The 20,412-nt window shown below is 37.6% G+C and overlaps 2 protein-coding genes across 31 annotated transcripts in view; both read right to left on the bottom strand.

The window, feature by feature from the left end:
* Window positions 1–5,362, bottom strand: part of LOC129721044 (hemicentin-1) — a 57,201-nt gene extending 51,839 nt beyond the window's left edge. The window contains exon 1 of the mRNA XM_055673133.1: window positions 5,224–5,362. Within this exon, the coding sequence (XP_055529108.1) occupies window position 5,224 (1 nt within the window). The 5' untranslated portion in view covers window positions 5,225–5,362. The remainder of the gene's footprint in view (window positions 1–5,223) is intronic.
* Window positions 5,363–5,827: 465 nt separating this feature from the next.
* The window catches only part of LOC129721038 (serine/threonine-protein kinase MARK2-like), a 221,366-nt gene continuing 206,781 nt past the window's right edge, over window positions 5,828–20,412 (bottom strand). For 16 of the 30 annotated variants that reach the window (XM_055673119.1, XM_055673120.1, XM_055673118.1 and 13 more), the window contains 4 exons: window positions 17,934–17,969; window positions 16,818–16,970; window positions 16,636–16,754; window positions 5,828–9,954 (listed from right to left, as the gene is read on the bottom strand). In XM_055673119.1, coding sequence (XP_055529094.1) covers window positions 9,896–9,954; window positions 16,636–16,754; window positions 16,818–16,970; window positions 17,934–17,969 — 367 coding nt within the window. In that variant the 3' untranslated portion in view covers window positions 5,828–9,895. Of the gene's footprint in view, window positions 9,955–16,635; window positions 16,755–16,817; window positions 16,971–17,933; window positions 17,970–18,736 lie in introns of those variants that run through there. The other 14 variants (XM_055673094.1, XM_055673097.1, XM_055673101.1 and 11 more) reach the window with 5 other exon arrangements.

Genomic DNA, 20,412 nt, shown 5'->3' with positions numbered 1-20,412 from the left:
TAATACGCATGTCGTTAGAAGAGTTAAAGTGCAAAACCGGAGCTTTCGTATTTTTTTATGACGTTAACAATTTTGTTGGAGAGGTGGAAGTCTGGTATCAACATTGCAACAGCATGAGAGCAGACGGTAAGAACTTGGAAGACCGGGATCTTATAGACTTGCTTGCTGAAGCCCGTTCGTTCTTACCTGCGACTGAGAAAACAATCAAAATTGAACTTGTTCCACCATGTAAAACAAGCACGATTGAGTCTCGTTCAGCACATTACGTCGGGTGAAAACCTGGCTGAGGTTTACAATGGTTGAGTGCTCTCTGCTTGCTGAGTGTTCATCGGCAGATGGTTAACAACAATCGTGGAAAATTTACTGAATTAGCGCTGGAGCGATTTGCGGAGGATAAAAGGAAGATGTTTTTTAGTTAACGACGTTGTTATTGTTATCTTTCTACGGTAGATTTAGTGTTAATTAAATTACAGTTTAGTTTAATTTAGTGTTAGTCTAGTCTAGTCTAGTCTACACTAACACAGCCAGTACTTGAAAGGATCCTGGAAAATGATATCCACCATTTTTTCAAAACATGATTTCCATACATTTTTCTTGTCAACGGCCAGGCCTAATGTGTAGCGCAATATAATACAATGTAATCTAAGAACGGTGACAATCCGTACCAACCGATCCGTATGTAAGAAGTAATATAATTCGTTGGGAGTGACAAAGCTAAGAAATTACACTCCTTCGTTGACCAATCTCCTGGGATGGGACATAGGTATTTCCTCCTTATGTTCGGGTTTTAAAACCAGGATATAGCGCCTTTACTCGCTTCAACTGTTACGGTGGAACCTGAGTTCTAACTCTAGTCCTAGCATTTTAAGCTTATGGTTATAGCGCCATTACTCGCTCTCTTGAAGGAATATTGATTAGTAAATAAGATTTAAGATGATGTTTCTTGTTAGCTTAGCTTAGCTTAGGTAGACTGCCCGTAGTTGCACTCCGTGATTGGTCGAACTAAGAAAACTGCAAAATGAACCAGATTTATGGTGCTTGGGACTAGCATTACATACTCAACGTGCAATTTTCACTGGTTCACAATACTTTTACCACTGACCAATAACGACGTCGGCCACGACCAAAAGGCGGTACTACTTGGGAAGGAAAGGGATGGTGATACTCGTTTTGTTTAGATACCGCAGGTACCACTGCATCTCTACGAGTATCACAGGATAGGAATCGTTTTAATAAGGTACAGCTCTGGTAACTTTATGATAACTGATGCATATTACGCGAAATACAAATTTGAAAATTCAGAAGCCTATTGCGCGATCAAAACCGTTATTTGTTTTAATAAGATGGGGTGAGACAAATTCAGGATTTGCCATGGTAGGCAATGGGGAACGAGAACGCATGCTGAATCTGAATCCGTTGTTTGAATATATGTACTAGCAAACCGATGAATTTTTATCGAGTTAGTTTGATTTGTACTTTTAATTTGTAAAGTTCTGCAAACAACGCGATACAGATCTGAAGAAATCCACCTGCCGTACTGCATTAATATTATAAGAACGCTCTCACCGTCTACAATTCGATCCAGATCCTATTCAGTCAATCCTTATTTTGTGTTCTTAATCGATCATACTCATCTGTCGAGTATCACTCAGCTTGGATAAATTGAAGAGAAAAATTCATAGGACAGTCGTTAGCTTCTGTAGCGAAAACTTCTCCTTATGGCGGTTTCGATTACTCCCTAAGTTTTAAGTGGAATTTTGATCCGCTTGATCTTTATGCAATTTGACTAATACTGCGACCTGCGTGTTGACTAATATCGGCTGTTTCTTCAAATACGGAAGGCAACGTTGGCGGTTTTCGGTGAAAGCTAACTTTATATAACACTGTTTCAACCAAAACAATAAATTAAAAATATTTGGCGAGAAAATTGTGACGCAGTAGAAAAATTGCGCCCGTCCGCGTCGTGCTTTACTTCGATCTCCACAGTTTAGTTTAATTTAGTGTTAGTAAAAAAATTAAATTTTTCACTTCTAAAATTTTGAAAAACTTGACCCCCCCCCTATTCTAAATTCTGGCTACGCCCATGCTTGTCAATGAAACCTTGCGGGAAACCAGACCGCGCACAACCGTGGTAATCGGGTAGATTGAATAATGTTAAACGCTTAGTTCATTACTAATACGAGCACCATTATAGAGAAACAAAAAAAACTGTGTACTTATCTGTAGATAGCCCCTAGACTCACATCGCCCAGCAGAATTTCACCGGGGAAGCAGCACATCCAGAGCGATGATCCTGCTTCACGACTTAACTGACGATTTAACCAAGAACTTGGACCTTGGCAGCGGATTGTGCGCCACGCACAGTGCGCTTCGCTATCCGGACAGTCAAGATAGGCAACAATTTCAAATATAATAGTTACTGCAGGCTTATGCACAACACAACACACCGCAGGACACAACACCTTCCAGAAAGCAGCGCACGTCGACTGATGATTCTCCTTCACTTTCGGCCTCCTTAACCTCGTTGTATTGAGTATCCACCGGAGCCGGTCCTCTGTAAAGGTTTAAACACAATTGATACGTTGCGGCTGCGTTTGCGGCAATTTGACAGTTAGCCCATACATTTTCTGTCAAATTAACGTTAACGCAACGCAAACGTATCCATTGTGCTTGGGCCTCAACGCACAGCACTCCAACGTCAAAACGATGCGGCAACTGTCAGCGATGAACAGCAACAAAAGACCTTGAGCGCAGATTGATAGGACCCAAGGCAGCAAAAACGGGATTAGTTAACCAATAAACCAATTCCAATCGTCCAAATATTTGTATATCCTCACAAAAAGCACAATCGAAACTCTAAAAATTGTGACACGAAAATTGGGGAAAATCTGATATTTTTTCGAAAAACAAGAATAACTCGTCTATGTAAACAAATGACTAATACTAATTGTACGTTTCCTCCATTGCCATGATATACAATGAAGTTTGTTGATAAATCACCGAACAATTCGAAACCTGCAAAAAAGAAAAGTTTTCAATCATCTCTTCCTACAAAACCGCAATTTTTTCGCAAACTTTTTTCATAGATTTTTGAATGGCACAAAACGGACTCTCAATCAGACTGAACTGTGCCTACGTTTGATGTTTTTGATGGTCGAAATTATGAAAAATTCGACATACTTCCAATGTGGCCTAGGGCAGATTCTGTGGGGTTAAAATCCATCGCTCTTCCAGTTTTAAGAAACCAATAAAATAAGCTCTTAGTTGTATGTAAACATATTTTAACAGCTTTAGTAGGGTTTTTTATATTCCAACATTTTCAGAAAAAACTATTTTTCTTCATTTCTGAAAGAGGTACTTTTGGAGGCGTTTTTCAACATGAGCCATTTCATGTATCAAAATTTCGATCAGAAATTACAAAATGTACTTCAAAAACTACAAAATCAAAACTTCCTCAATATAAAATTCGCAGTTTGGTTATTTTGGCCCCTCCTTTATATGAGGACAGTCTTATGAGCGATGGTGTGGCAGCAAATCGTGTGCAAATTATGTTACACGCCAGATGAGGGAGAGTTCTCAGTGGACTGTGCCAATCTCTGCCATATGTGACGGACAGGAAGCGTAACCTTATGACCGATGAGACACTGTTGGCCATGCGCTGGAAACTACTTCGAGGTGTTGTTGAAGTTGAAAAGGATAGAGGAGGTTGTAACAAATGGCTGGACGGATTCATTTGCCCAGTCCATAAAAAGGGGGTCCGATTAGAATTTTGCATATAAGATATAAGGTTCTCTCTCGCATCCTGTTTTATAAACTGAGGCCGTTGCAGGAAACCGTCGAAGGGCGATTTACAACGGACCAAATATTCACCTTACATCAATCCCTTGACAAGATTAGAGAAGTCAACTTGCGAGTTGGCGTGCAAAGAAGCATTACCAGTATCTGGAAGTCTCATATGCTCCTTGGCTTTGCGGATGATATTGATATCATCGTTATTATTCTCAGAGCATTACTCTGTTTGTTACATAGGGGAAGGGGGGTAATTGAGACAATAACGTAACTGTGATGTTTGCTAAAACTATAAGTTTTAACAACACAAAGAAAAATTTAACTATTTTTTATTAAAATTCTGTTCAAGATATAAATTGTCTTACATTTCTCAATCGTGGACTTTTTTGTGGCGAGGAGGTTTTCCAGAGTACATTTTTAACCAAGCATTTTTGGTTCCGTAGAACTCCTTCTCAGATAGTTTTTCTATACAACTTTAGGTTTTTGAGCTTTCATCCAAATAATAAAAAAATCAAAATCAAATAAAAAAATTTCAAAATAAATAAAAATATTTTTGTTGTGTATTCTCCAATAGTTCTGACTGGAAGCGCACAGGTCTTCAAAACGGATGGGAGAATTTCAGAAAAGCTTAAAGGGGCCGTTCCTAAACCACGTGGTCATATTTTGATCCCTTTTTATACCCCCGTGGTCTTTCGTGGTCTTCTGGCCAACCCCCCTCCCTCCTTGCGACTTTAACCACGTGGTCTTTTCATTTGTCTAGTGCCAAAAATCCGCTTAAATTTTTATTTTTAAACATTCGGTACATTCTATATTTTTAAAATGCAAAAGCTTTTGCTCTTGACTTGGTGGCAACAATTAATTATAAGTCAGAAAAAAAGACCACGTGGTCATTTCGTTAACCCCCCCACCCCCATGCGTGGTCTTTCGTGGTCTTTTGACAAACCCCCCCGTCCCCCTCTTTATGACGACGTGGTTTAGGAACGGTCCCAAAGAGCTTCTCCCCATTTACTAATACATATCTGCAGTAAAAAGTGGTTCCGTTGGTGAAAATTTTGTGCCTGGCGTTTGAGCAGTCTTGTCATCGCTAAAACCTCGACCTTGTTCTCCGTAGTCGCGACTAGCATCAGGATATAGATAGCCTCTGCCGTATCAATATATATTCCAATTTATTACCAATTAATGACAAACCATGTGTGTACTGATCAGAGAAAATTTGGATTCGGATGCCATTCAAACTTGTATATCCCTTTTTATTCTTTTTTGCATGCTACCTGACTTGATAATATCTAATTTATAAATAGTGATGATGATGAAAAAAAAAACAAGCTCATGATGGTAAACGTGAAACAGATAATTAATGTATGAATAAAATATCGTGTGGATATTTTGTATTTAAAACGAGTTTATATAAACTTTTGAAAAGAATTAACTTACTTGTTCATTGGTTCCATTCGGTAGATTTTGCATAGCATTAGGGTAAATAAAAGTTACCGGTGCTATCCTCTCGGTCGGTTGTCCATTGCTTCAAAACTGGATAGTTTGTTGTTGAATATCCTCGAGTAACATGAATGATTTTAAAATTCTGATGTTCTCAGTGGTTCCGCAAACATTTTATTCGCAGTAACGCCTGTGGAATTAGACACACACGGTAATTATTGGTTGAGAATTGAACGAATTAATTCCTAATTTTTTAAAGATTATAATTCGAAAATTAGCAACCATATGAGATGGGATTAGCTGATCTGCCAAAAAGTGCCAGTTCAGCCTACAACTTGTAAAATTTGCTTTTTTCTTCTCACGACGAAGTTACGATATTAATTTGCTTCTGAATTATTTTTGGCTTTAACTTTTCATGGAAATCGGTTACCAAAAATTTGATTCTGATTTACTGAGAAACTATACTAAGCTGAGAAGTGTAAATTTAAAGTTTCTACAAAATGTGTCATCTGATTGAATAAATTGAAAAAAAAAATAAAACAAAAACAATCTTATCAACACTTACTTTCTTTTCTGCTCCTTTCAAAACAGCATTCAAGCGACCATTTTTCTTCTTTATTTGAAACATTTTTTTCACTTTATTTACGTTCTGAGAAAAAGAAAGTCATACTCATTAAAATTACTTAGAAAAAATGAAAACAAAAAAAGATTAGCCATCACCTCATTGTTTTATGCCAGCTGTTTTTGACTGCCAGTTCGCAGAGCTACTTTTTGTTTGACGTGAGCGACGTTTGGGTTCTAAATTAATTTCGCGTATGTGTATGTGTGTCGCTTGGAAGCTGCTAGTTGGGAAAACAAATCAATACTACAATTTTCATCCTACGCGTTGGGTAGTATTGGGTGGTAATCAAAAGCTAATGCAGTACGAAGTACCTTTTAATATGCTTCGTTTAGTAGGGCCAAAATAAAACCTGGTAAAATTCGCATTCGTTCGAGTGCCAGCGGTGAAAATCATAATTGCATTCGCAATTGCATATGTTTAAATTGGCAAAACAAACCTCAAAGTGCAGAATTGACGAAACAAATAAAAACACTATCTAAACTGAAGCATAGATTCCGCTAGTAGCTGTTGTTAGGGATTGTTTCTTTTTCTCTGTCGTCATTGCCATACTAATTACTTGAATAGGAAAAACAGGGGCGAAGGGGGCTTGTTTACACTTAAAACATATTACACCTAAGAGTTCTGCCTTTCTCTCTAGACAAGTTTCCCCTGCATTGAATCAGTAAGACAATTATCCCCTTCTTAGGTTTTGGTTTTTACTATATACAAATGAGACATGCTTGACATGTTTCTGTTCGTGTGCTATGCGCATTTGGATATTGGCGGGGGGTTCTAAAAGATGGTTGGAAGCAGGAGTCTGAATTGAAGCGTGGTCAGATTTTTTTTTGCGTCGGGGTAAATTCAATTTCCAACCAAACTTGTATGAACCAGGCTTAGTAGGGTTGAACAATCGACTGTCGTTTTGGATTGGAGCGCAGCGTGTTTATGTGTGGAAAATAGCTAAACTGTGGGTACTTGGTGACTAACGGTTTTTTTCTCAGTTTTTAACACGTACGTGAAGAACTTTGCTTGTTTTTTTTTGTTTGTTTGAATGGTTGCACTTTGTAGACTAACAATAACTATTTTTTATATATATAGTTTTTTTTGCTCAATAATAATAATGTTAATATTCTAGATTCGCTTGGTTTTATGCATAAGTTTCATGGGTTTTTCTTCTGTTTCTCGTACGGGGGATTCTTCTTATCACTTTGTGTTTTACGTTCAAGGGAAATGTTATTAAGTTTATTTTTTTTCTTCCCACACTTTTGATGATTATACTTGTTGCATAGAACGTTTACGTCAATGTTTGTTTTTTTCTCGGATTTTTTTCTTTTTGCTCCATGTTCAACAGCTTCCGCGCAATTTACAGATCTGATTTGCGTTTACAAATTCTGTGTTTACTTTAAAAAATAAATAGTAAGCCGTCAGCAGCTGTTTTTTCCATTACAATTAAATTTCAATTTTCTCTAGGTGCGGTGTAACTTTTCCATTCATTCATTAATTGTAGAGTTTTCGTGAATCATATTTTTTCCCATAGTTTTTTTTTATTTACTTCACTCTAAAGGTTAATGAGATTTACATTCATTTTTGTTTCTGTGTAGGTATGTGAGTGCTAGAGCGAATGAACTTTAATGAATACTAAGCTTGTATTATTAATGGTGTTTATTTTACTCTATCGATGATGATGACGTGTTAGCAGCAGAATGGTTAAAAGGCTTAGGAACGATGAATTGGGTCTTCAAAGTTTAAGGCTTGCTAAGCAACTATGTTTAGGAAATGGAAATACCATGATATCTTTAGTGAACGTTTTAATTTCTCGTGTAAATTTAGAGATTTTAATATCTGAAATCCAGCTCAGATTCGTTGAATCAAATGAAGCAATTGCATTCGAAGCCGTACACACGATGAATACCCAATTCACTGTCCCTGTCGACATGAAAAAGATGAATGAATCAACGGAAAAGCAAATGTACACTAAATGTGTGTGATTGAAAACTGTAGCTTTTTATGAAACATACTTCGTTCGAAACTACTTTAGTATGAAAACGATTTGCTGTATATATTATTATTAGTTCATTAATTTTATCCAGTCATTCATCAACTCATCCATCGATCATTCAGGCAAGCTTACCACTCGAAACACTTTAGACGAGAAAAAATCTAACGTTACTCTAACATACTACAAACACTAACTGTTCCGTAATAATTTCCGCGTTTTGCATCTGACACGGCGCGGAAGCGATAACGCGGGGGTGGAAACTAGTGGCGAGCTTTTCCGCTTTTTGTTACATGATATTATGGATATATGATAGAGCTAGTTACTGCCTTTGAACCATTTGGCAGAGGCTCTCTCTCTCTCCAGTAAAATTGAGTGAATTTGGCCTAACTACAACAGTGTGGCGTGAACGGAAGTGTAATCAATTTTGGTGAGTTAGTGAGTGTTTCGTGGACTACAATGTCACTACCAGTAGCGTCACATGTAGCAGCAACAGTTGCAACAGTGAGAGACTAGTCGGTGCTTCCTCACAAACTCGCGAGTAAAATCAGTCGTTGCTTTGCTAAGAATTTGGGGCCAGTTTTCGTTCAGATTCGTTTCTTTTACAACTTTTGGCTAATTTAAATCCCTTTGCCGGAAGGGGGGGGGGGGGTCTAGTGGCGAAATGGATACAGTCGTGGAGGGTGAAGTGGTAGATTTTTTTTTGTTTTTTTTTGCTGTTATTGAAAGGCAATTTCTGTTAATGCTTATATTCCTTGCCAGCAATTAGTATGTTCTGTGTATATGTAACATTAAAACTGTGTTTGGTGCAACTACTATCCATTTTATCGTAACATTTCGTGTTTTCTTGAGCAGCAGCCTTAATGAGTCTCCTTTTATATAGCTTGCAATGGTAAAAAATGTTCAGAAAACATGTACCTCGCTAGAGATACATCTCACTAAAATCATTGAAGACTACTACCGTACGAATTCTCTAATATAGCTAGTTTGAGTAAAACTTCTAAAACGACAGGAAAAAACTAGTCTTTGGACCTCACAGAAATCCTAAGCCAATACAAGGTCGGTTGCCTAAAAAGTCGAAAGTAATGGACACGTAGATATAGAACAGTAAGAAAAAAATCTTCGTTCGTCCTCTACTGCTCAATCGAAGAGTTAAATTCTAACGACCACAAATACACTGTGTACTCAATTTTGCCTAACCATTGAAATACTTGATTCTTGCATTTAAATATTTGTGTTTAGTCTTCAACGAGAATACTATATTGTAACGGGTTTTAGCTTTAGCTCGAATTCCTAAATGTCTCAAGTTTATCATGCGTAATGTAGCTGTCTTTCTTATACTCTTCGGAACAACTGTCGTAAAAAATTGGATTTTACCTCAGTAAGATTGGAAATCAACGATCTAAACCTTAAATCGCACAATAACACGTGGTCAACACTGTAGAATACATGCAATATTTGTAATCTTTTTCTTTTTAAAGTGTAGTAGTTCTCAGCAGTGATGCAAATATATTATTGTAGCCCAGTTTCTCACTGTCGCCATTGTCGTCGCAGATGGTAACGGGCTCCTGCTGTTCTTTTCCTATTGGTTTGTTACTCCGACGTTCCGGTTGATAGTGAATAACCTTCGGATTGTTTGCCATGTATGTGACCGCCTTGGTCGCCACGGTTGTGTAATGTTCGAAAGTACTGTCATTGGCAGTACCGGCACCGTAGTCGATGACGTAGCCACCGCCACTATCCGCTCCCATCCTCATCATACTGGCAGTGTATATTGGAACCATTCGATGGTGACCATCATCACAATCCACGTCGGGTCCGCGTTCGTTTCCACTAGTCACCTGTGTTGTGTTTCCACCACCATTCCCACTGTCACCGCCGCCGCCATTGTTGCTGCTATTGTTGTTACCGCTGTTGCCGCCACTTCCGTTACCGCCGCCGCTGCCGCCGCCACCATTGTTGCCGCTGCCCGTGTCGCCACCATCATCTCCACCGTCGCCGTCGTCGCCTCTATCACTTCCATCCGGGGCATCACTGCCGACCGGATGGTACTCCTCCGATTTTGTATCGAGTCACAGGCGTAGATCGTACGCGATCTTCGAGGCAATATTCTTGAAGCCGATGCTGGTGCCTGTTAGAGAAAGAAATTGGGGGTTAATCGAGTTCATTTCCCTAGTATTGCGATTAGAACGAAATTAATTGACTACATTTGAGCATTTATTTTTTGGGATTTGAACCACTGCGACCTATTGTGGTATATCCCTGTTTCTTTCTCGCAACGGTTCAGGATTGCATATTAGGATGATGGGTAATTGCCATGGTCTGATCGTGCGAATTAGCCCAATCTGGTATAATTCTTAATATGAATTCAACTACCCTATTAGGACTTCCCAACCATATTTCAGAAGGGCTTCAGATACCCTTGTTGAAAAATTGTCTTCTACGATTGTATAGAGCATAGCAAGTGTTCAGAGGTTCAGTTACATTGTCACAGAAGTGGCATATGTCTGTTTGACACCGCTGTAGCCGTTTTAAATGATATTTAGCTGTATAGTGCCCCGTGACCAGTCCAGGTTATATATTAGTTCCATCTATATTACATATTTTGATACTCCACAGAACGGCTCTGATCCCATTAATTGGACACTTGAGCCTTGTCTAGCAAAGCAAACGAGAATTGATGACGAGACCTATCTCACCCTGGATGGCAACGACTAGCAGGCTTCTTCGTATTTTACCTACCCCACGAAGGAAGTAAGCACCGAGGTGAGGTTCATTTCACAGACCAAGTTTCCCAAGAAGGTGCGGCTGTGGCTGACAATCAGCGAGAAAGGGATGTCAAAGTTGCTCTTCTTTCGCTCCGGGCTGGCCGTGAACGGAGAAATTTTTAATACGAAGGGCCTGCCAGAAGTTGCGTCGTTCTTCAAGAAATACCATAAGCGCGAAGACACGGTGTTCTGGCCAGATTTGACGTCGACCAACTACTCGAAGCGATCGTTGGAGGATATGAAGCGGCTGAATATCGGTGTGGTACCGAAGTCGGCGAATCCGCCCAATGTCTCCCAGCTGCTTCCCATTAAGAATTTCTGGGCAAACTTGAAGCGCAAGATCTATTCCAACAATTTTGTCGCGAAAACGAAGGAGGAATTAATAAATAAAAACTAAGAAAGAGCTTTAAAACATGGCTACACTCATGTTTTCGTCCGCCATGGCGAATGTTCCGGTCAACTGCCGGTAGGCCGCACGCAAGAACGTTATATTTTTTGCGAGGAAGCTAACATGATTACCTTCAATGGGAAATTTATCCAACTCAATTATCTGTCTTAGTTTTTTTTTCATCACCATCTGAAAAAAGTCCATTTTTTTACCGCAAACGTTATACAACCCTTTATTTTGGCATCACTGTGTGGTACAATTTAATGCAGATTGCATTCTGTCTGTAATTGTTTGGTCGTATTTTCCACGAATTATTATAACTAAGTCATCAGCAAAGCCAATGACTTCAAAGCCTTGAGCTGCTAATTGATTGAGCAAATCGTCAACAATAAGTGACCACAGTGAGGAAGATAGCACTCCGCCTTGAGGACATCCCTTTGAAGTTTTCACTGTTATTGAGGAACCTCTCAATTCTGCTACCTCTCTTTTGTTCAACATTTACATGATCCAAAGCTTGAGGTGAAACCTCATTGTATCCAAAAATGGCCGAATTCGACTCACCACTTCGAAAGCACAAGATCCGGAAATAGTTAATGCGTTCCCTGTGAAAATGCTATTTTATGTTTGCTGTGGTGAAGCAAACATAAAAGAGAATTTTCATAGGGCACGCAATGAGTATTTCCGAATCTTGTGCTTTTGAAAATTCGAGTCACTGTCGACCATTTTTGGATTCAATGAGAATTCACCTTAATGTTGGGATCAAGGTTCCTATTTTCCATTGATTTTTTATTGAACGGTAAGGCGCATTATCAAAAGCACCCTCTATGGAATGCTGTTAACGTTCTCTCTTTATTGTCAAGTGTATTCTCTATTTTTGTCACAAGGATATTTAAGGCTGTGGCAGTAGGATAGATATTGGGTTGATCTTGCTGATTGAGACTTATTTAGAGGATATGTCTGCAAATAGCTTGATTTGATGAATTTATCTATTTTTTTTAAAGCAAGACTTATTGGTCGAATGCCTTTGGAGTTGTTTTATCTTTTCTCCCTGCTGGTCCTTGTTGGCCTACAGTTCTCTACTTCTGTGTTCGCTTCATCGTCACTAGACACTAAAGTTGACCCTGGAAGGTGGATCTGCATCATTATTTAGACCATTTACATAATCCTTTGAGAGTATCTTTTTTTGTAGTTTTACCATGTCTTGATTTTTTTTATGTTTACACAGTACGCTATCCCGTTTATGTACGTCTTTTGATTTTTTTTTAATTCATTGTTGTAAGCAGTAAGAGTCTTTCTGTATTGGTCCCAATTACCAGATGATTTTGCTTTGTTGAAAAGTTGTCTAGATTTTTTCCTCAATTAACTTAGAGTTTATTCCACCAAGGAATGGATTTTCTTCCTTAACGGGACAGCTGGCCTCGCATACATGAATTATTTTTTCAGTCATATTTTGTGCCACCGTGTCTAACCGTGTGCTTGTGATCAGATTCCTCAGCTGAGGAAGCTGAGTACAGAATTTTCGATGAAATTGTAGGACTGCAAAGTGTTAGGTCTAAAACTTCTTTCCTGTTTTTTTTTGTGACAAATGTAGCGTGGTCTCCTTTGTTGCATAAATCGATATGTTTTGGAATTTTTTGTTATTGACTTTAAAAAATCTTTTGAAGACTGCAACCTCATGTGGAGGCGCTCCATCCACATCCCCAGGGAAGTAAGCAGAGGCTATGTAGGCCTCGGTTTTTCTCCGGGATGTGGGAACCTCCATCCGAATTGTTGCTATATCTTTCGAGAAGCATTCTGTTATTGGTAGGTACAAACTTAGATCCCACTTTTACCAGAATTGCTGCTCTCAGTTTTGAGACTTTGTTTTTTTTTTTTTTTTAAAGGGGGGATTTGTTAGTAGCTTAAGTATTTATGATAAATATTAGTAAATAATGAGTATGTGTGTCCAATCACAAATGGTGACTTCTCAACACTGTTAGAAATTTGTAATTTTAATTGTTAGGATTTGTTTGCTTTCGCAATTAGGGCTTATCATTCGTAGGGATTTAAACCTACTTGTCAGAAAAGGGGAAGTAAACTTACAATTAACTTAATTGCTAACTTATTGGCTATAAAGAGAGCTTATCGTAGCTGTTGAGGATTGCAACGATTTTTGTCGAAAATTGTTAATAATTTTATTTGACATAGCTTCTAATGGTTCAACACCAGTAAGTCTATGTAATTCGAGTGTACCAAACCAAGGAGGACGCTTCAAAATCATTTTCTTCCTTGTTGAACAGCAACTTGACTAGATCAGTACAGCATAAAGCATTGCTGGTCTAAAAATTTGTTTGTAAATCAGAAGTTTGTTCTTTAAACAAAGTTAAGAATTCCTGTTATTGAGAGGATATAAACATCTCGTATATTTGATGCACTTGGCTTGTATACTCTCAATGTGCTCTTTGAAAATAAGTTTTTTATCATAAATTAGTCCCAAGTACTTAACCTTGTCGGACCAACTTAAAATAACCCCATTCATCTTGACAACGTGATTATTGTTTGGCTTGAGGAAAGAAGCCCTAGGCTTATGCGGAAAAATTATCATTTGAGTTTTAGAAGCATTGGGAGAGATTTTCCACTTTTGCAAGTAGGAAGAAAAAATATCTAAACTTTTCTGCAATCGACTGCATATGACACGAAGACTTTTTCCTTTTGCGGAAATGCTTGTGTCATCGCAAAACAATGACTTTGTGCATCCTGGAGACAAATCAGGAAGATCTGAAGTGAATATGTTGTACAGGACTGGACCCAAGACTGAACCTTGAGGTACACCTGCTCTGACAGGAAATCTATCAGATTTTGAATTCTGATAGACAACCTGCAGAGTTCGATCAGTAAGATAATTTTTTAAAATTTTGAATAGGAAAATTGGAAAGTTAAAAGTTTGCAATTTCGCAATCAAACCTTTATGCCAAACACTGTCGAATGCTTTTTCTATGTCTAAAAAAGCAGCTCCAGTGGAATAACCTTCAGATTTGTGAGCTCGTATCATATTAGTAACTCTGAGCAATTGATGAGTTGTGGAATGCCCATGGCGAAATCCAAACTGTTCATTTGCAAAAATTGAATTTTCGTTGATGTGTGACATCATTCTGTTAAGTATAATTCTCTCAAACAGTTTACTTATTGAAGAAAGCAAACTGATTGCTCGATAACTTGAAACTTCAGCTGGGTTCTTATCCGGTTTTAAAATTGGAGTAATTTTTGCATTTTTCCATAATTTGGGAAAATATGCAATTTTAAAGCAGCAATTGAAAATTTTCACTAAAAATTCCATTGTGCTCTCAGGGAGATGTTTGATTAGTATATTAAAGATTCCATCGTCACCAGGTGCTTTCATATTTTTGAAATTTTTAATAATTGATTTAATCTCATTCAAGTTAGTTTCAATTATTTCTGCAGGTAAAAAATTCTGGGAAGAAATTAAATTAAATTGACGTGTGACTTCATTTTCAATTGGACTCACAAAATTCAAATTTGAGTTATGAACACTCTCAAACTGCTGAGCAAGTCTTTGAGCCTTTTGTTCATTGGATACAAGAAAACGTTCACCATCTTTTAAAACTGGAATAGGCTTTGAATTCTTTTAAAACTGGAATAGGCTTTGAGAATTTTGTTTTGAAGTTTGTTTTGAATTTTGTTTACCTTGCCTTGCCTTAACAATTGCTTAACGGGCTGGTCATTGATAAAAATTCGACATATGGTTGCCGTTACAATTCGCACAGCGAAAATTTTTACTCTCTTTCACAGGACATGTTTCCTTTTTGTGAGAAGAGTCTCCACAAATGAGGCATTTTTGGTCCATGTTACAAAACTTTGAACCATGGCCATAACGTTGGCAAACACGGCATTGGGTGATATGCTTTTCACCTCCGCCAAACTTTCGATATAATTTCCATTTTACACGCACGTTATATAAAGCATGTGCTTTTTCAAAAAAATTTAAGTTATTAACCTCACTGCGGTTAAAGTGAATTAAATAATTTACAAGGGAAATTCCAGTTCGCTGACTGTTTTCGCCTCGTGATTTTTGTTTCATCAGAATTACTTGGGTAGGGGCTATACCAAGTAATTCTGTCAAAGTAATTTTGATCTCATCAACGGTTTGATCGTTGGTGAGACCTTTCAATACGACCTTGAACGGCTTGGCGCTCTTCGTATCATATGTAAAAAATTTATACATCTTTTCAGTTAAATACTGAATAAGACGTTTCCAATCTTTCAATGTTTGGGCCAGTAAACGGCATTTGCCTCTTCGGCCAATTCGATAAGTAACGTTGACGTCGGAGAGAAACGTAGAAAGTTCTCTTTTAAAAATATTAAATTCAGAACAATAGTTACCACAATAGGTGGAACTTTCTCCTTTTTTACAGAAATTTCACTTTGAATAGTTTTACTTTCGAACATTTCAATTTCGCCGGCTTCTTGCTCAGGCAGAATATCATATAAATTTTCACTGCATATACTAGTTTCAGAAAGAGATGCCTCTCTTTTCCTCCCCGTAGCGATGCGTGGTTTCTTTTTTCGTCCTGCCATTTCAGGTGATACGAAAAAAGTTCAAAAATAATATCAAATATCAAGTATTGAGAAAGAAAGAAATAGGTAGTCTTGAGAAAGACTGATGTAAGTTAACTTCCAGGTAATCTTTAAAAGACACACTGACAAAACACAAACTTTGAAGCTATAGGCAGTCAAAGACCAGTCCACAAGCAACCAAAAATACGTCTGATCTGTCGGGCAGCTCAAGACGCACTGACAGTTTACCAGTTTGAGTAGCGGTTCCAAGTATTGACCCGATGGTTCTTGTATAAGCGATACACTTGTATTTTCTTTTGTAAATTTTGGGCTGGGTACTGCTGTTGCTCCCCTGGCGCGATGAAGATAATTTGAATAAATTTGATGTTCTCTTCCACCATCTTTTTCATTTTCTTCATTTATTTATTTTTTTTCTCTTTTCCCCTTTATTCGTTGTCTGAAAATCCTTCTTTTTTGCACTTGCTTATTTTTGTTTTGGTCCCTTGTCGGCCCAGTAGTATTTTGGTGTTTTGAGGACCTGAAATTGTTCCGGTCCATTGTGAGGCTAGATTTATTCCGGGTTTGTGATGGCTCGGAATTATTCCGATTCTTTGAAGGCTCGAAATTATTCCGGTCCTTGGGAGGCCCAGATTTATTCCGGTCCTTAGAAGGCCCAGAGTTACTCCGGTCCATTTGAGCATTGCAGTGTCGTATATGAAAAAGTTGACAATTGCGGAACGTTTGCATTCGAAGGTGTAGAAATTTTCATGTTTCGGCAAGCCCTTGGCACCAGTTTTTTGGGATGCGCGTGAAACAATTTTCATTTAAAGACAATCTTATTATGAACTTATTGAATTGTTTGATTGATGAAATGACAAAAAAAACAATTGCCTTTGACTAGAGTTGAAAATAGTAGAAAATTTGCCAACAGATAAGAGGTGAAAACCTTTGTATAAAGCTTGACGTTCTCATTATAAGCATCTATGAAATCGTGGCCATTCTAAACATTACATTTTTTCATTAATCTTTTGGTAAACTTGTGCGATATACCTAGTAGGTAATAAGAACTTTTTGCGAGTTTTAGTCCCATAATTAATCTTACCTGATATTCTCTTGAACCGCACTCCGTTAAGCGATAGTCGGGGCAGTTTGCAGACTTCAATCTCCCATTGCACCAACGAATCCGTGTTGGGGTCACCGTGGACGCACAACAGAACAAATCTACAACGATCAAACGTATTAGCATCAATAATTGTATTGGTACAGTCCACAAAATATATTTACCTCTCCCGCTGCTCATAATCACAATTATTCTTATCCAGCACGGATCTGATTTCCGCCATAATCTCGTCCGGCAGCCTCGGGGATGTGGTCTTCATCGACCAGGTGAAGCGCAGCACTCGGGGCTTAACTGGTTCTTCCGCGTTCGAGCCACTGCTTGAGTGATGGTCCGATTTGTTTTCGTTTCGTTAGAGTTCGAGTTACAATTCAAGTGTTCATATGTTGTGTACGATCGAGTATTTATAATGTTCGTTTCATTCGGTTTATCGAAGAAGGATGCATTTGCACAAAAAAAAAGTTGGGAGAGAAATAGAAGAGAAAGGTAATTTTTGCAATTAGCTTTCAGCAGACCTAGTTGATGGGGCGCTGATGGTAGTGTGGGTGTTGTTGAAATCCTTTGTAAATATTTTCTTTTCAACATAAAAATCCGTGAACAAATAGAGGGAGTTAGCTTACCTAGGATTTATGGATAAAGTAAAACTGTAGGCGGGATCAACGTAACCGGCCTGTTGCGGGGAACGCAAACACTTGAAGAGGTGTCAAAATGGCACCTTTCACGAACTGGATATTTTTTGTTGTTAATGTTTTAACAAAAAAATGCGCTTATAACACTCACACTGCATGCAACAAATAGAACACAACCAAAGGATGGTAATGCAAGATGCACACAAAACATTCGATAATAATAAGAACAACTAAACGTTACGGAACAGTGAACATCAAGTGACAACATTAAGAAGCAAACTTCAAATCAAAAATGCAAAGATTTCGAGTTCGAAAAATAAATTAATAGTCGGTTCGGAAGATATTCATGTAAATAACTTTTGCTTCCACGAGTGGACTTCGGTTTTCGGAAAACGTAGAACCGATTGCCTACTGCACAAGTAACTCCCTCTACATGTGACTGTGTCTAACGGACTTTTTGGTTTGTAATGTAAATGTGTGCGTGTGTGTTTGTATGTATAGTTGTTTTGGTGTTCGTGTTAAACCTAACGAAAATTTTCAGTGTATAGAAGTGTACTCAAAATTATGGAAAACTTATTTGTGGTGAATCCCGAAAAAAACTAATTTGTAAGAAAACGGTGAAATTACAAATAGTTTTCAATTAATCATATTTACCTATTTGATGAAGTATTTGGTTGGCCTTCGTTGGGCCTAAAATGAACGAAAAATAAAAGAAAACGCAAACATCGGTTAACAACGGAACGAAACGGAAAACAGAACAAAGAGGTTTAACAAAAAAAAGGAACAGTGCACAAGTTGGGGTAAAACCAACAATAGAAGTAATGAGAAAGTTTCAACTAAGATTAGACTAAAACTATTGATGTTGACTAGAGTTTGCTCAAATTTGGTTCCGAAAGACTGCCTCTATTTCGATTCTACAGCGACTTTAGGTGTTAATTTTGTCCTAATAACTGAAAAATAAAATTCTAAAGAAAAAGGTTATTATTCGAGGATAGGTAATTGAGTTGTGCTTTCAACGGAAGATTGATGTCTGTTGACAATTCCCGTCGATGAAAACCAGAATTCTTCTACTCATATTGAACACTACCAAAACACTCAAAGTTGCTGCTGGTTAGAGAAGGTATTTAGTAAATGATAAAGCAAAGTTATTTACATGAATCACTGATTGGTAGCTAGCTACTTGCAGATGACAGAGGACAGATAGGGTTGTGCAAGTATGTGCGTGTTTAAGTGTGCAGGAAACTGATTCGGTTGTGCGTAATCGTGCGAAATCCAGTTGGAACATAGTAAAAACAGTGCAGGAAAACCAAAATCAAGACGAATTCTCCTATGCATTGCTTAAGCATCTGCACCAAAGCGAGGCAATATTGGATTGTGACAGCAAGTGTTTTTTTCCTGCTTCTCGAACAGGTCACGTGACGGCGCTGAGATCATTCGTAAGGAAAAGTCATTGTAGCTTAGCGAAGGTGTTGCTTTGCGTTTTTTATTGCTTTAAAATTTTACACAGATTATCATTATTTTGCTAGCATATTACAAAAGTTGCCTTCTACAGTTGCTTATTTTTATCGGATCTACCTTCTTACACAGAGGATTAAAAACTTTCAGATTTCGCGGTAGACAGTCATTATACAAGTAACGCATTTTCTAGACAATTTACCGCTCGTGAGCGACGTTTCATGATTTCAAGCAAAGCAAACGTAAATAACTAATGATTAGTTAAAATCAATAGATTAGATTGCCTATTTGTTTCGTCTATTTTAAACTTCGATACCTAATAATCTACCGCTTTCGCAAAGGAATCAAAAAATATATTAATAACTTATATGAAATAATACTAAAATTTTTACTAAAAGCTCTCAAATTCTTTAAACATTAGACCTAACTTCCAACGCAAAATCAATTGACATCATTCTAGTCTATTGTTGAACTGCTCAGTACCACCATCCTGCAGGAAACAATAGTCATACACTTTTTTCTTTCCGCTCGTTTAGTCTGTTGATAAAATGGTGGATTCCTTGTTCAACAAACTATTTTTTTGTTTCCTTCTGTAAGCTAGTTATATGTGAAAATGTATGTATGTGTAGGTGTGTTTCTATATTTCATGAAGATTTCTTTTCACTGTAATACCTATCACACTCGCGCGTTTAATTCGCCAGCTGTTTCACGATTGTTTTTAATTTTGAAACTAAAAGTAAAGAAGAAAGAAAATGAACAGAAAATACAAATAAAAGTTTAAGGAAAGTGTGGGGTTTGCAATCCGGAAACATTTTATTAGGACAACGAGTGAGAGAATCAAATGAAAATTGGTGAACAAGTTCGTGAAAACAATGGACTGCCATCGGTTCGCCCGAACGAATTTCTGTAATGACAACTAGAGTGGAAATCAGCGAAACGGGTTTTGCATCTAACCTTTATGAAGGCTTGGGAAAATTGGGATACTGCCATAGCACTCCGTTCCAATTTCTTCCTAAGATATTCATATTACTATCAACCAATAAGTACATGCGTTTGAATTTTTAAATCTCTTTGTACATCCTCTCACTTAGTATTGTTTTTTTTTTAAATAGCATACCGATTCAATAAGAGAGTTCGAGCAAACAGAAACTACACTTCTGGAAACATCTGAAATTCTTCTCAGCCGATTTTGCATCTAGCATAATACTCGTTACAGTATTACAATATTTTTATTCATCACACAATCAAATCCAGCTTGTGCTAACTTACAAATTGAAATATTCTAGCTAATCATTGAAATACAGCGTTCTGGTTTTTTAACACAAAAACAAAAGTCAGTACATGGAACGCAAAAAAAATAAACGTAGGAACGATCATCTTCGTTTGTCAGCCCAATATTCCACAATTCATAGCTAAACTTTTCCATGAATAATTTTGTTTTCTGTACAATATAAAAATAACTTTTTCCATTCATTTTCATTTAAAAGTAACTCCTTATCACGGTCTTTTGATTTGTTTTCGTATACGACTACTCTATACGATTAGGTTTGGTTTCGTAACAGAATGTCCCACTTAATAGTTAGTGTGTTTTTTTTTTGTTTGTTTGCAGTAGCGGATATAGGGATCGCAATGGATTTTGTTTCATTGTTTGTTTACTTATTTAGTCTCATGATTCAGC

The sequence above is a fragment of the Wyeomyia smithii genome, chromosome 2, assembly GCF_029784165.1.
Source record: "Wyeomyia smithii strain HCP4-BCI-WySm-NY-G18 chromosome 2, ASM2978416v1, whole genome shotgun sequence".
NCBI lineage: Eukaryota > Metazoa > Arthropoda > Insecta > Diptera > Culicidae > Wyeomyia > Wyeomyia smithii.
This window is presented reverse-complemented; position numbering and strand designations above follow the sequence as displayed.